Here is a 13525-nt window from a genome sequence, read left to right as displayed (position 1 = left end):
ATGCAAGTTGCTGTGGCAATCATGAAATTTGACCATGGCCCATTACAGGGACGCAAGGAACAAAAGGATATTGGGTGTTTTGTGGGGTAACCAGTAATTTTTGTCTGAATTAATAGTGTTTACAATTGGACCCCAATTAAATCTTATTTGGTAACAGAATTTAGTATGTATTACAATATACATTGTATACCAGATTGTGGCACCTCCCCTGACCGCCTGTCCTCCTGGGGTGAGTGTGCCATCCCACCTCCCTTTACCTGGGGGTTGTCCTCCCTAGACGATGTTTTAAATAGTCTCGCCCACAGGGCACCTCAGCTTCTAGCGTGCCCTGATATCCTTCCTGTACCCTTCCTGCACTCCTCCCCTAGCTCTGTTACTTCACTGAGCGAGGGTTGGTTCACCTACCAGGATTCCCACAAGTCCCCCTCCCCTGTTGTACCCTCACAGGATTGGGGCTCAACACAGGTCCCCCGGCTTGTTCTCCTGCACAGCTGGGCTGCAGGACCCTTCTTCCCCCTGCCCTCCTGGGCTAAACAGATTTCCTTCCCTGACTCCTCACAGGTCTCCCTTCCATCCTCTTCCCTCAGCCAACGCCCCTGAGACTCCTTTCCCACCCCCTTATATACCTTTTCCCCTCCAATTCCCCTGCCACTCCCAGCTGCCGTCCCTTCAGATTCTCTCCATCAGCTTCAGCTGGGACTAGGCGAGCCCGGCCAGACTCAGAGCCCCGCCTCTTCACTCCCCTGTCCCAGAACGTCCGCGCCGGTGGGCCGCTCGATTGACCCGTCGAAGGATCGACGGGTCGGGTGATCAGCCCCTTGTTCAGTTCCTGGGTCGGCGTGTCGACCCGGCAGGGAGGCGGCATCTTGCTCGAAAGGAGGGGCGGCGGATCGTCGAGGCTGCCGGCCGGTGCAGCATTGTCTCCTCCGGGAGACCCCCCGTTGCCGCGTCCTCCAGCAGCTTTATTCCAAGTCCGGGCGCCGTGCTGGGGCTCACACCCGGACACAGATGGAAGGCAGACTTTATGGTCCTTACTTTTATTTCAGGTGTCATGGAAGCTACAACAAGATGGCTCAGTGGGTGGAGCTAAGTAAAAAAATATGGCTCGGTAGGTGGAGGCACATGATATAGCGGCTTGTACGCCAACGGCAGCATTTCAGAGCAGGGCTGCAGTACTCGGGTGGGGAAATGTTTGCTGAACCCTGTCTTTGCTGAGGGAAATATGGGGGGAAATGTGATACAATGGTGGTATTCAAATAATCTGGGTGCTGCGCTTCTTCTTTTTTTTCCTACCAGCCTCACATGTTTAATGGATTTGAGGTTAATGTGCCAAACCAAGCCTGGGAAGACGTTTTCATGAAGGCATGTGCTTGCCAGTCCAACAGTGTTTGGGCCAGGTGCTTAGCTGTGCTCCTCGAAGACTTATAAGATGTTTAGAAGTCACAGTCCAGTGTAATTCAACAATATGAGAATGAATCATAAATGTAGCTAGTTTCACAACGTGCTTTGGCAAGGGCCGAGACTCTCCACAAGTTGTGTACATTATCCGCTCTCACAATATGTTTGCACAATTTTTACCGACGGGTATGCTTTGCAAGAGTGTCCTTGTGCCTTTTGAAGGGCTGCTTGGAGAGCAGTGGTTTTCAAAATGCTCCTTACACAATGTAGACACAGTTGTCACAGAATGGGGGGGGGGGGGCAGTGCAGAACAGTCCTTCTGTTCCCCATCCGGCGTACTTGTTCAGAAGAGGGCTTTAAACAAAGCTCTTCACTGAATGTTTCTCCTGTACCAAATAAAGAAGGAAGCCATAGCCGTGCAACAGTGTAATAGCCCTGCTGAGGTCTTCATATTTTGACCACAGAGTGCTGCTCACTCAGAAAACCACCAACCTCAGCTTGACTCCACAGCTGCTATGTGGGTCCCCCTTTGGTCATTATATTCTGCATCTTTCATCCTCACGCCCCTGATCAGTACTAGCAGGAAGTTTGTGGGTGGGAATATGGCAGGTCGTGACACTGGCTATGCTTTTTTTAAAAAGGAATAAGTGATATAGGTTGCCCAAGGAATCACTGATAAAACCATAGAGTTCCCAGTGATTCCTAGACAAGAAGTATGTTGCATGTGATGCTGGGTAGGTTTTTTTTTCTCCTGCTTCCTTTCTGAGTGGAAGAATAGGGCCCTACTGGGTACTCTTTTTAGACTGAACTCTCTCTGCCCAATCTGTGGTGGGATTCAAATAATTTAACAACTGGTTGTTTACAAGCACCCTTTTAACAACCGGTTCTGCCGAAGTGGTGTGAACCTGCTGAATCCCACCACTGTGCCCAACCCTAAAACAGCCATTCTACATTTCTGCTTTTCCTTGGGAGTAGTCTCCATCCATACCAGCCCTACAACCCCCCTCCCTCCCTCCCTCCTTCCTTCCTTCCTTCCTTCCTGGACCAAGGTCCAAAATGGGAGTCTGACACTTCTTATTACTCCAAATCTCTATTGTTCAGGTTACTTTGCCTCCTCCTTCCAAGGGTATTTCAAAGATTTTTCTTTTCCAAGAACAATTTTCATCCCAGTGGCTCTCTATGGGAGTCTCTAGAAACCGGTGAAGCATATCCCAGAATGGCAACGCCCCTCCCCACCCCACCTCCCCAGATTCGTTTGATTTGTCTGCCTTTGCTTTGCGAGGGAAAATATTGCTGCCAGCCGAGCAGTCATTTGTGTTTTTATTTTCACCAATCACCAATCTGGTCATAAGGTAGTGGGTCTGCTGCAGATGCAACGGCAAGCAGACCCAGTGTGCACACTCAGTATTTTGCACAATTAAAAGCATTCCCCTCGTGCGTCGAGTCTGAAGATTTGCACACTCATTGATGTTCCACAACATGGAATTAAAGTGGGTTTGTTGCTGTTTTCCTGGGGATTTGATGCGGCATCATATCCCACTGAGGTCCCTTCCCAGATTCCAATCCCAAATCTCCAGGAATTTCCAAACCCGAAGGTGGTAACCGTATTCCAAAGTCCTGTGGTTTTGTATCACTGGGGAGCCCTTGAATATGTAAAAAACCTCAGCCTTTTTTGTAGGTGGCTCAAGTTTACTGCTTGTATTGTCAGAGAGTGGGGGAGTACAGTGGAACCTCGGTTTTCATTGCCTTCGGTTTTCATCTGTTTCGGTTTTCATCTATTTTTTCAGTGAAAAATTTGTCTCGGTTTTCATCAATTTGCCTCGGTTTTCATCGATTTGCAGTAAGGTGCAGGGGTTTGTGGAGAAAAATCACCCGGACAAAGCTGTTGCAGGCCGTGTCTGCAACTTGTTTAATGACAAAGAGGCGTCAGAAACAGACCTCTTTGGACGGCTTTCTGGTGCGACATTGGTCCACTGGCTCTGAAGCTGGTCCTAGTGTTATTGTTTGTTACTGTTTTCAGCATTAAACACTATGTCTATTCACCAAAAAATGTGTTTTGGGTATGATTTTTGGAGAGCCTAGAACAGATTAATTGGATTTACATTGATTCCTATGGAAGGGTTTGCCTCGGTTTTCATCGGTTTCGGTTTTCATTGATTCTTTTCGGACGGATTACCAACGAAAACCAAGGTTCCACTTTATTTCATTACTAGGCATTTAGAGTTAATCACATTTGGTAAGTGTGTAAGTAGATATTTCATCTATTTGAAGGACTAAAGTATTTTCCTTTTGGATCCATTCCCTCTCTTAGTATTGCTAACTTGCTACTTTTCCACTGTGCCCAGTGAAGAGTTTTAGGGAGAGCCGTCAGATGAACGTAGTTGATTAATAATCTTGAAACTGCTGGATTAGATGCTGCTGTATTTACATATTCTCAAAAGGGTGTTACGGGCATCTCTTTGAACCAAAGTGTGAGTTCAAATATAAACGTCCATTCTTGTTTGTAAGGAAGCGCTCTCTCTCTCTCTCTCTCTCTCTCTCTCTCTCTCTGTGCGCACGTGTGTGTGTGTGTGTGTGTGTGTGTGTGTGTGTGTGTGTGTGTGTGTGTGTGTGTGTGTGTGTGTGTAACTGTTTCATCCTTCATCCTTGAAGTTCACCACTCTGGAAAAACAAAATCCATGAGGATAACTTTCTTTGCAAAGGGCCCCACCATCTCCACCCTTAATCAACTCTACCTTTAGTTGATTTGCATGCTAGTTAAGAGCGCACACCTAGTCTTGTACAATTCAACTTTAAGAAGCTTCAAAACCTGATCCAGAAAAAGGCTTCTATCTTACCGGTTTTGTGTATCTTGAAAAGGAAAAGCTGTGGTGTGCGGCAGAGGAAAAAGGAAGGTGCATCCTCCGAACAATGGCACAGCAGTGTTGACGGCATCGCGTAACCCCGGCTTCATCTTTCAGAGATGGCTCCTGTCATTAAAATCAATGCAACTTAATTAAAGCAAATTATAGACAGATACGTCTATAAATAAGATATTAAAGTATGCTGCTGAATATGATAATTGCTGCATATTTAGTAATCAGTGTGTGTGTTCTGCTTTTGCCAAGAGGGATTTCATTCAGGGGAATCAATGGAGCTTTATTAAAAAACCATCCAAATTAGAGGCAGAAATGATGAGTGTTATAATAATGCAAAATCACTGTTTCAACTTTGATCAGGAGACGCAGGAAAGCAAAACTGCACTCCTCCTCCTGCAGGTTAAGAAAGTACTTCGTTCCTTTTGAAAAATGGACACAGAATGTTTTGAGATTTTAATTTGCACCTTTTTGATTAAATAAAAAGGCAGATGGGCAAATCTCGGAGAGTTTGGTAAATAACGTGTCACGGAATCTCAAGATGGGGGGGGGGGGCATCAATCCAGTCTGCCTTCTTCGGCATGTTTTTGTCGCTGGTGCAAAGAAGGAAAAGGTGTTTCTGTTCAAACAAAATGCTGTGGTGGGGGGGGGGGTTGTTGTTTTTCAGAGATGAGCAATCACGGCGGTTAAGCAATTGGCTAAAACATGAACAATAAAAAGAGGTCCATGTTGCTGTTTGCACAAGGTAACGCAGGTCTGGGTGGCCCAGCCGAATGGTGCCTTTGTTTCATTTTTGTTTGATGGCTTCCATTTTCTCCCCTCCCCAACATATCTGGAAAACTATGGACTCTAAAGGAGCAGTAAAGATTAAAGGGCCAGTTCCACGTGCTTCCGTGGCTCTTTTCATTCCTTTTTCTTTTCAGTCCTTGATCAGAGGTATGGATGGGCGGTGGGAGGGAAAGAGTCCGGAAGAGAAATATACCGGAAGTCTTCCTTTGGCCTAACCCTTTAAATACACAATGCGAGGCCGGGAGACGGTAAAAACAGCTTCGGTAATTTGCGCGCAATCCCTATCATTGTGTCTGAGAAAGGTAAAGGAGGCAGTGGGAACGAGGCAGTCTGCAGTCGCTAAGAGTTGACCATGCCAACTTTCAGTGGTGGGAAGGTGCAGGCAACACCAAAAAAAGCAGCTGGTGGCTTTTTAAAAAGACGAACGTCCAGTCTTTTAAGGCCCGCAGAGCTGGAAAGAGGCGGCGTCCCTTCAAAGCAGCACTTCGCGGCTGTGGTCCTGCAAGCAGCTCTGTTATTTAAATGCCATTGAAAGTGGTGGGGTTTAAGCAGCCTAATTCTGCCAACGGTCTCAGTCAAGGTCAAAGGAGAGATCTTGATGGAGATAATGTCACTCATCGTGACCTGGCCAACGTGCCTTTGAGCCCTTTCAAAACGATACCGCGAAGCACAAGCAAGACATTATCCAAAGTGGGAAGAATCCACAGGTGATCATTTTTTTGGAAGCGGAGGCAGAACCTGATCAAGAAATCAAAATATTTCTTTTTTTTTGTTAATTCTGAGGTAGGCTGGGAGCTACAGATTGCTTTTCACCCTGGGCTTACATATCGAGCAGTAATGAACAATATGAAAAATAAAAAGAGGTCCATGTTGCTGTTTGCACAAGGTAACACAGGTCTGGGTAGCCCAGCCGAATGGTGCCTTGCTTTCATTTTGTTTGATGGCTTCCATTTTCCAGTAATGGCTGTGATTCACCTCTTGATGAACTCTTGTAAGCAGTTGTTAGAGCCAATGGGCAGCTCCTTTCTCCTCCTCTCCCCACAACAGACACCTTGTGAGGTAGGGGGGACTGAGAGAGTTCTGAGAGAACTGTGACTAGCCCAAGGTCACCCAGCACGAATGCAGGAGTGCGGAAACACATCTGGTTCACCAGATAAGCCTCTGCCACTCAGGTGGAGGAGTGTGGAATCAAATCCAGTTCTCCAGATTAGAATCCACCTGCTCTTAACCACTACACCAGAGAAAGCATAGGTCGTTTCCCCACTTACCTCGACCAAAGGTTGCTGCGTGCTACTCCCAGCGTGCGTCATTTCTGGCACGCTCCCGGGCTTCCCCACGACCCCGCGCTCTGCGCGGGATCATCAAAAGGCGCCGTTTCGAGGAGCGCCAGGAATGACTCGCGCTGAGGGGGCGCGACAGCGGTAGCGTCGGGTCGGCTGCATTGTCGCCGCCCCTGTAGTGGGGAGTGCTGGGGGACCCCGCACTACTTGGGGAGAGTAGCACGCAGCAGCAGGTAAGTGGGGAAACGACCATAAACAGAAAAGGCATAGCAATACTGAAATGAAGCGGAGCTTTGGCAGTTAAAATGGAAAATCAATATGGCTTTTAAAAAAAAACACTAAAAGGCTGTGCGAAACAAGTAGGACTGGTAGGAAGCTACACCGGGTCCTTCAGCTCACATTTGGGTTGTCACACACACAATATTTGATCAGTTCAAGCATACTCAGCTATCCCTCATGAGTCCACAGCTCCTTAGAATGTTGATGCTTCTAGTCCCCCTTCTCTTGGGGGTCTTAACTGTGGCATATTTAATGGAGTGTCAGCCTAATATTTAACTTGCATGCCTCATTCTGTCTGTATACATCCAATAATTTTAGTTTTTGGTTTGATTTGTTTCGGTATGGCACTGAACGACTCAAGCACCTGCCAGATGGTCCCGTTGAGGGGTTTTTTTTTCAAAAGTGTGCATGCGTGAAAATGCCTCCATTCTAAACAGATCAACATCCATTGATACCGCCAAGGATTGCTTTAATACTAAACAAGCACATATGACTGTTCTATAGGATTTGTGACTGTATCCACACAACAATTCTCATGAGGAAGAGGCATTTGTAGTGGCCATGGAGCATCCGCACAGCAGTTTCCAGTATTTTCCTTGCCTCGGTCACCTGCACATGATAATCTCCCTACGACTGGTGGATGTGTCAGTCAGTCAAGTATTTATTGTTTGAGCCATTGGCTATAACAATACAAAAATACAGACTGGCGGATGTGGGGAGAATTGAATCAGCAACTGCTATTGCACAACAATGTGAAAGGATTTATTGCCATGAGATTCTAACTTCTCTGAATTCCCAGCTTTCACTGAAAGAATTGTGTAGCCCTTTTCTTGGATGGGGTACGTGGTGAACCTTTCTTCATATATAATCCCCCTTTTTGTTTCCGTGAAAGTAGGCATTCAGAGAATCTCTTCCTAGAAATTTGGGGGTGGCACTTGTAAAGGGGGGTATTAAGGAGAAGAGGGGGATTAAATGCTCTAGAGCAGGGGTGTCCAACCCTGGCGCTTCAGATGTTTATGGACTACAATTCCCATCAGCTCCTGCTGGCACGGCCAACTGGTCTTCCCTTGAAAGCAGCCATTTTCTCCAGGAGAACTGATCTCGGTTGCCTGGAGATCAGTGGTAATTCTGGGGGATCTCCACACCCCACCTGGACGTTGGCAGCCACATGAATAGTTCAGCTAATTGGTTCCCACACAGGGGGTGCAAGGAGAGGAATCTCTTTTAACTACCAAGTTTCTAAGCCCATGATGCTAATACCTGTGATGTGCTTGAACTCCTCATTGAAGATGGACCTGTGCTGGTGTTCAGATTTGTCCCATGTGGAAGTCAATGATTAGCATAAGTGTCACACCCCCACAGAGGCTTTTGTTATTTTCCCATTAAGCTTTAGTTTCCTCATAGTTATCATGGGTTGAGTTCATTGTAAAGTCTTCTAAGGGAGGGAATTTTAGTTAGCCCCTGTCCCTTTAAGACATTTCCTGAGAGGCAGTCTTCCTTCTTTACCCAGCAATCCCCTGTTTTAGCTCTAGCCAGTCAGTCAGAGCGAGGTGCCAAGGGTAGCTGGAGACTGTAATATTCGTGACGTATATGGTGGTCCATAGTAGTCTATGGTAATATATAGAGCACAAGTTAAGGTTAACAGCAATTAGAACCAGAGAAAGACTGAAAGAACTAAAAGGAAGCAAGGCACAGTGGACTTTCTTGAAAGCAGCCAAGAGAAGGCACAGCCTACAGCTTCAAATCTGTGCTGGTACTTTGATTTAGACAGACCCAAGGGAGATGTTAGGGTCTTAATTCGCCTAATAAACCTATTGTTTGAATTGTTGAACTTGGCTTGTGTCTCCCCCACTCTGTCCTAGCCAAGTACAGGGCACCAAAAACAGATTCACTTGGGGGTCAGAACAATAAGCATCCATAAACAAAGTGATATGCTTTAGGATGTTCTCAGCATTTTAGTGGCCACCTAATTAGACATAAATACTTGTTGTTGTTGTTGTTGTCGTTGTTGTCGTCCCTTGTGGTTTTATCTGGTCAGATGTGCCTCCTTTTCCTCTTGATTCGCAGAGGGAGCCTCTCGGCTTGCATCTCGACAGATGGCGAGAAGATGCAGGGCTGAGCCAAGCCTTTAATGAAAGGCGCCGAACCTAAGTTTGCTCTTTGAGTTCATTGGCCAGTTTGCACTGAGCAAATAATCCATCAGCGGCCGGGAGCCAATTTTTGTAAACTGTATCTACCATCAGTTTCTATGGCGACCGTGTCTTAGAGAGCAAACAACAAACAGAAATGGCAGGAGGATTGATGATGATACAATCCCTCCTCTTCTCAAACCACGCCCCCCTCAAGCGCCTCCTTCAAATCTTCAGGAAGTGCCCTACCCAAAGTTGGCAACTGTGGTCCCAAGTATCCTGTGCACCCCACTCCCTCTGCCGTTCCCCGAAGGGCCTTCCCCGCAGTTTGAATACCTTTGGTTCAACCTAATAATATATCTGAATACTTGTCTTTTGGTGATGTTTTTGTCCAAGGGATGTACCTAGGACATGAACCTGTTGCATGCATGTACATCCTGCTTCCCGAAACTCATTTCCCAGTCTTTCAATTATTTAAATATCTTCAGCAAAGCTAACAATATTGTGTATACATTACAAGACCGGCAGGAGTGTTCTGTAACCTGTAGAACATGAGGGACATGTTAATTTTGTACAGTGTGTACATTATGTATTAGAGAGAGAGAGAAAGGAAACAAACACAATATATAAATCAGTTTGCAGAAAGACCACCACGATTTATCCTTTTTTCCCCTTCCAAATGAATTGTTAACAATGTTGTGAAAAGACGTTAAATCCTCCCCTCTTCCATTAATCTACATTTAGGAGGGAGGAGAAAAAAGGTTTTAAATGACCACTTAGTGTATCACTTTGTAAAACTGCTGATTCTAGCAGTGTCAGGATAGAACATAATAATTTAAGAAACGAGGATTACCTTTGCATCAAGCCCCGTGTCGGCTGAAGTGTTAGCCTCGTTTAAAGAAGACTCTTTGCATCTACAGGTTTGGGCTAATTCAGGCACAAGGCTGAAGGAAAATTAAAGACATGTGGACTGTATTTGGACAGGTTGTCTGACTCTGAGAATTTAGGACCTAGCTGGGATCCGAAACGGATGTGACTTTGCCCGCTGAGGTGTATTCTCACTATGATTTGTGGCATTTGCCAGAACACCTTAATTGACAAACCAGAGTTATATTTTCAACTCTGTTTCAGGCACCTGCTGCACCATATAACACACATGCTAATTGTATGGAAACGTAAAGCATACATACATACATACATACATACATACATACATACATACATACATACATACATACATATATACATGTGTATGCCTGTTCATTCAGAGACTCAATGCCGCTGTTTTGATTGAAATTTAGTGCAAACCTTGGCTTGCTGTGATATGTAGACAGAACTACGGAAGGAAGGAAGGAAGGAAGGAAGGAAGGAAGGAAGGAAGGAAGGAAGGAAGGAGAAGGAAGGAAGGAAGGAAGGAAGGAAGGAAGGAAGGAAGGAAGGAAGGAAGGAAGGAAGGAAGGAAGGAAGGAAGGAAGGAAGGAAGGAAGGAAGGAAGGAAGGAAGGAGAAGGAAGGAAGGAAGGAAGGAAGGAAGGAAGGAAGGAAGGAAGGAAGGAAGGAAGGAAGGAAGGAAGGAAGGAAGGAAGGAAGGAAGGAAGGAAGGAAGGAAGGAAGGAATGGAAGAAGGAAGGAAGGAATGGAATGGAAGGAAGGAAGGAAGGAAGGAAGGAAGGAAGGAAGGAAGGAGGGAGGAGGGAGGGAGGAAGGAAGGAAGGAAGGAAGGAAGGAAGGAAGGAAGGAAGGAAGGAAGGAAGGAAGGAAGGAAGGAAGGAAGGAAGGAAGGAAGGAAGGAAGGAAGGAAGATAAGATAAGATTCCTTAGTAAAGCCAGCTACTACAGCATTATATCTGTGCACCAGGGTTTGTTCTTTCTTCAGTTTTCAGCTCCTTGGATAAATTTAGGGCTGGAGGGGAAGGAATGTGAGAGCATTTGTTTGAAGTTGGCAGTAACAACAACAATAAGCATCTCAAACACAGTAGCAGTACCAAGATCAGGAAGTCATTTACTGTTTCTGTTAATTACAATTTATTCATCCCTACTAGCATCCTTTAGATGCCTTAAAATCTTGAAGTTATTTCTCTGACCACTAACTCTAAAAAAGATTCCCATTTTATGGATTAGGGAACTGAGGCTGGGAGTATCACTTTCACAACGAATCCGTGAAGTGAGCCAGAGTTTGGATGCCGGGGTCTTGGTCCAAGCATAATAGGTGTTAACACTTGCTTTGACTTTACCCAGTAGATAAGAACACAAGAACATAAGAACTAGCCTGCTGGATCAGACCAGAGTCCATCTACTCCAGCACTCTGCTATTCGCAGTGGCCCACCAGGTGCCTTTGGGAGCTCACGTGCAGGATGTGAAAGCAATGGCCTTCTGCGGCTGCTGCTCCTGAGCACCTGGTCTACTAAGGCATTTGCAATCTCAGATCAAGGAGGATCAAGATTGGTAGCCATAGATCAACTTCTCCTCCATAAATCTGTCCAAACCCTTTAAAAGCTATCCAGGTTAGTGGCCATCACCACCTCCTGTGGCAGCATATTCCAAACACCAATCACACGTTGTGTGAAGAAGTGTTTCCTTTTATTAGTCCTAATTCTTCCCCCCAGCATTTTCAATGAATGCCCCCTGGTTCTAGTATTGTGAGAAAGAGAGAAAAGTACATTTCCTTTTTTTTTAAGGACATAGAGTATCTTTTAAAGCATGCCATCTTCCATCTTAGTTTACGGTATGTCTAATTTTCTGCCCCAATGTACACCCGACTCCTACGTGGAACCCAGTGGTCTTGCATCATGGTTACTGTCTACATTTCCCTAGCTGTGGCAGTTCTGTCTAGCCCAGTCCTTCAATACCAAATGAGTCCCCTCTCCCGGCTTCCAGAAACACAAGCAGTCTTTTGATATAATTTTTTTTTTAACAATCTGTTATAGTGGGTGAGATTAAGTGTAGATTCCTCTTGAGCCCCGGCATTTCTCTTTTGTTGATTTTGGCATGCTTAGAGCATCATTTGTTCTCTGGTTATCATTTTGAGAAACACTGTCAGTAACTAGGTTGAATGAATGATCTTTATCTCTAATTACGCTTTTCTCCACAGGTGTCTGGAAAAGGTCCAGATGGGGCTTCACACCATCTCCAGTTTGAAGGCATCGAAAGGCAATATGCCTCCTTACCCAGGTAAGGTTTAATTTTTTCTTTCGCTTTTTCTCTCTGAGAGAATGATTTTCCGCTCTGTTTTGCGAAATCTGCATCAAACAGACATCTGGCAACGAAATGAGAGATTATGTTGCAATTTTGTCATGCCGCCCTTCTGCTGATGATTTAGTGCCATCTTTATAGCTGTGTTAATAATTTAGAAAGCCAATTCTGGGGAAAAAAAATAATAAAGTCTCTTGTCAATGAATATGTCAGTGAGAGTCACAACATGTAAGGAAAGAACCCGGAATTGAAGCAGCTTTCTCCATGAGACTTACAGCAGGGCCTGGCGGAGACAGTTTGGGATGATAAACTCGTAGTTTCCCAGGACAAGATTGCTGCAGTGAGGAGTTTCCAGCGTGACACTCTTGCCTTAAGTTCATGGCTCTAGCATGGCTTTAAGGCACAGGTGTCAAACTTGCGGCCCTCCAGATGTTATGGACTACACTACATGTGCTGGCAGGGGATGATGGGAACTGTAGTCCATAACATCTGGAGGGCCGCGAGTTTGACACCTATGCTTTAAGGAAACCTTTTTCTCAAAGCCTAATTCCAGTATCTAATTCCATGTATCTAATTACCAAACACCACTAAGAGAGAGCGGGCCATCTTAGCGATTCGGGAGCTCTGGGAAGAAGTCGCAGGTGGGGCCTCAGAATTACGGTCCACCCTGCCATCCCGGGCCAAGGAACGGTCAGCACTTGTGCCACACGGAAGACAGCTTTCTGAACCTCAGACAGATCAGGCGCAAGCAGCCACTGCTGAGTCAACTTGGGAGTGACTATTGCTAAAAGTGGGAGACCCGAGTTCAAAACAGGGCAGGTGTGAGTGATGTCAGCAGGAGCCTAATCTTTTTCTCCCCCCCGCTTAATCAATGGGGCAGGATTGGGGACTGTTGGGGGCTCCCAAGCATGGTACCCAGGGCAGCTGCCCCTCTTGCCCATTGGCTAGCACTATCCCAGGAAGGGAGGAAAATTGCATCACAGCTTTGTTTCCACCTCTGTCACTTTTTGGGAAGGCTTATAGATAAATCTGAGCCCTCCCTTCCACCACCCCCCCCCCAAACTGCTGCCCTTCACCATTTGGGCCATTCTGCTGTTCAAAGGCAGTATCTTTTCACGTCCCCACTTTCTGATATGATGCTGTTGCCTTCAGTAGGCTGTGTATGAGTATGGTTAGCAAAACCATGCCAATCACTGGCAAAACCATGACAGTGTCTTCCTGTTACTGTTCATGGCTGATGGCACCAAAATGTACGCACATCGAGGAGCATTTCTGCAGGGTGAAATGTTTCAGCATTTCTAGAAGATCCCTTCAAGCGCTACAAAACCTAACTCTGCAAAATCCCATTAGATCAGATTTGGTGACTGAATCCGCCGCCTCCCTTGGATTGCTTACTGAATCATATCCCGGTGGGATTTCTGATACACTGTCCAACTAAGTCGGCATTTTTTTACCCATTTTCTCTCCTTCACAACATGATCTCTGTACAGTGTTTCATCCTGGGAGGCTCTTTCGCTGTGGTCAGGTCAAGGATAAGTAAGCAATTTCCCAAGAAATATCCAAGTTGTACTGAATATTGGCATTCTTACACGAACATCAACAA

At 45.7% G+C, this 13525-nt stretch overlaps 1 protein-coding gene across 1 annotated transcript in view; it reads left to right on the top strand.

Moving 5' to 3' along the window:
• Positions 1 to 13525, top strand: part of PARD3B (par-3 family cell polarity regulator beta) — a 680328-nt gene that overhangs the window by 609304 nt on the left and 57499 nt on the right. Inside the window, exon 22 of the mRNA XM_048484334.1 lies at positions 11822 to 11901. Coding sequence (XP_048340291.1) covers positions 11822 to 11901 — 80 coding nt within the window. The remainder of the gene's footprint in view (positions 1 to 11821; positions 11902 to 13525) is intronic.

The sequence above is a fragment of the Sphaerodactylus townsendi genome, linkage group LG02 (genome assembly GCF_021028975.2).
Source record: "Sphaerodactylus townsendi isolate TG3544 linkage group LG02, MPM_Stown_v2.3, whole genome shotgun sequence".
Taxonomy (NCBI): domain Eukaryota; kingdom Metazoa; phylum Chordata; class Lepidosauria; order Squamata; family Sphaerodactylidae; genus Sphaerodactylus; species Sphaerodactylus townsendi.
This window is presented reverse-complemented; position numbering and strand designations above follow the sequence as displayed.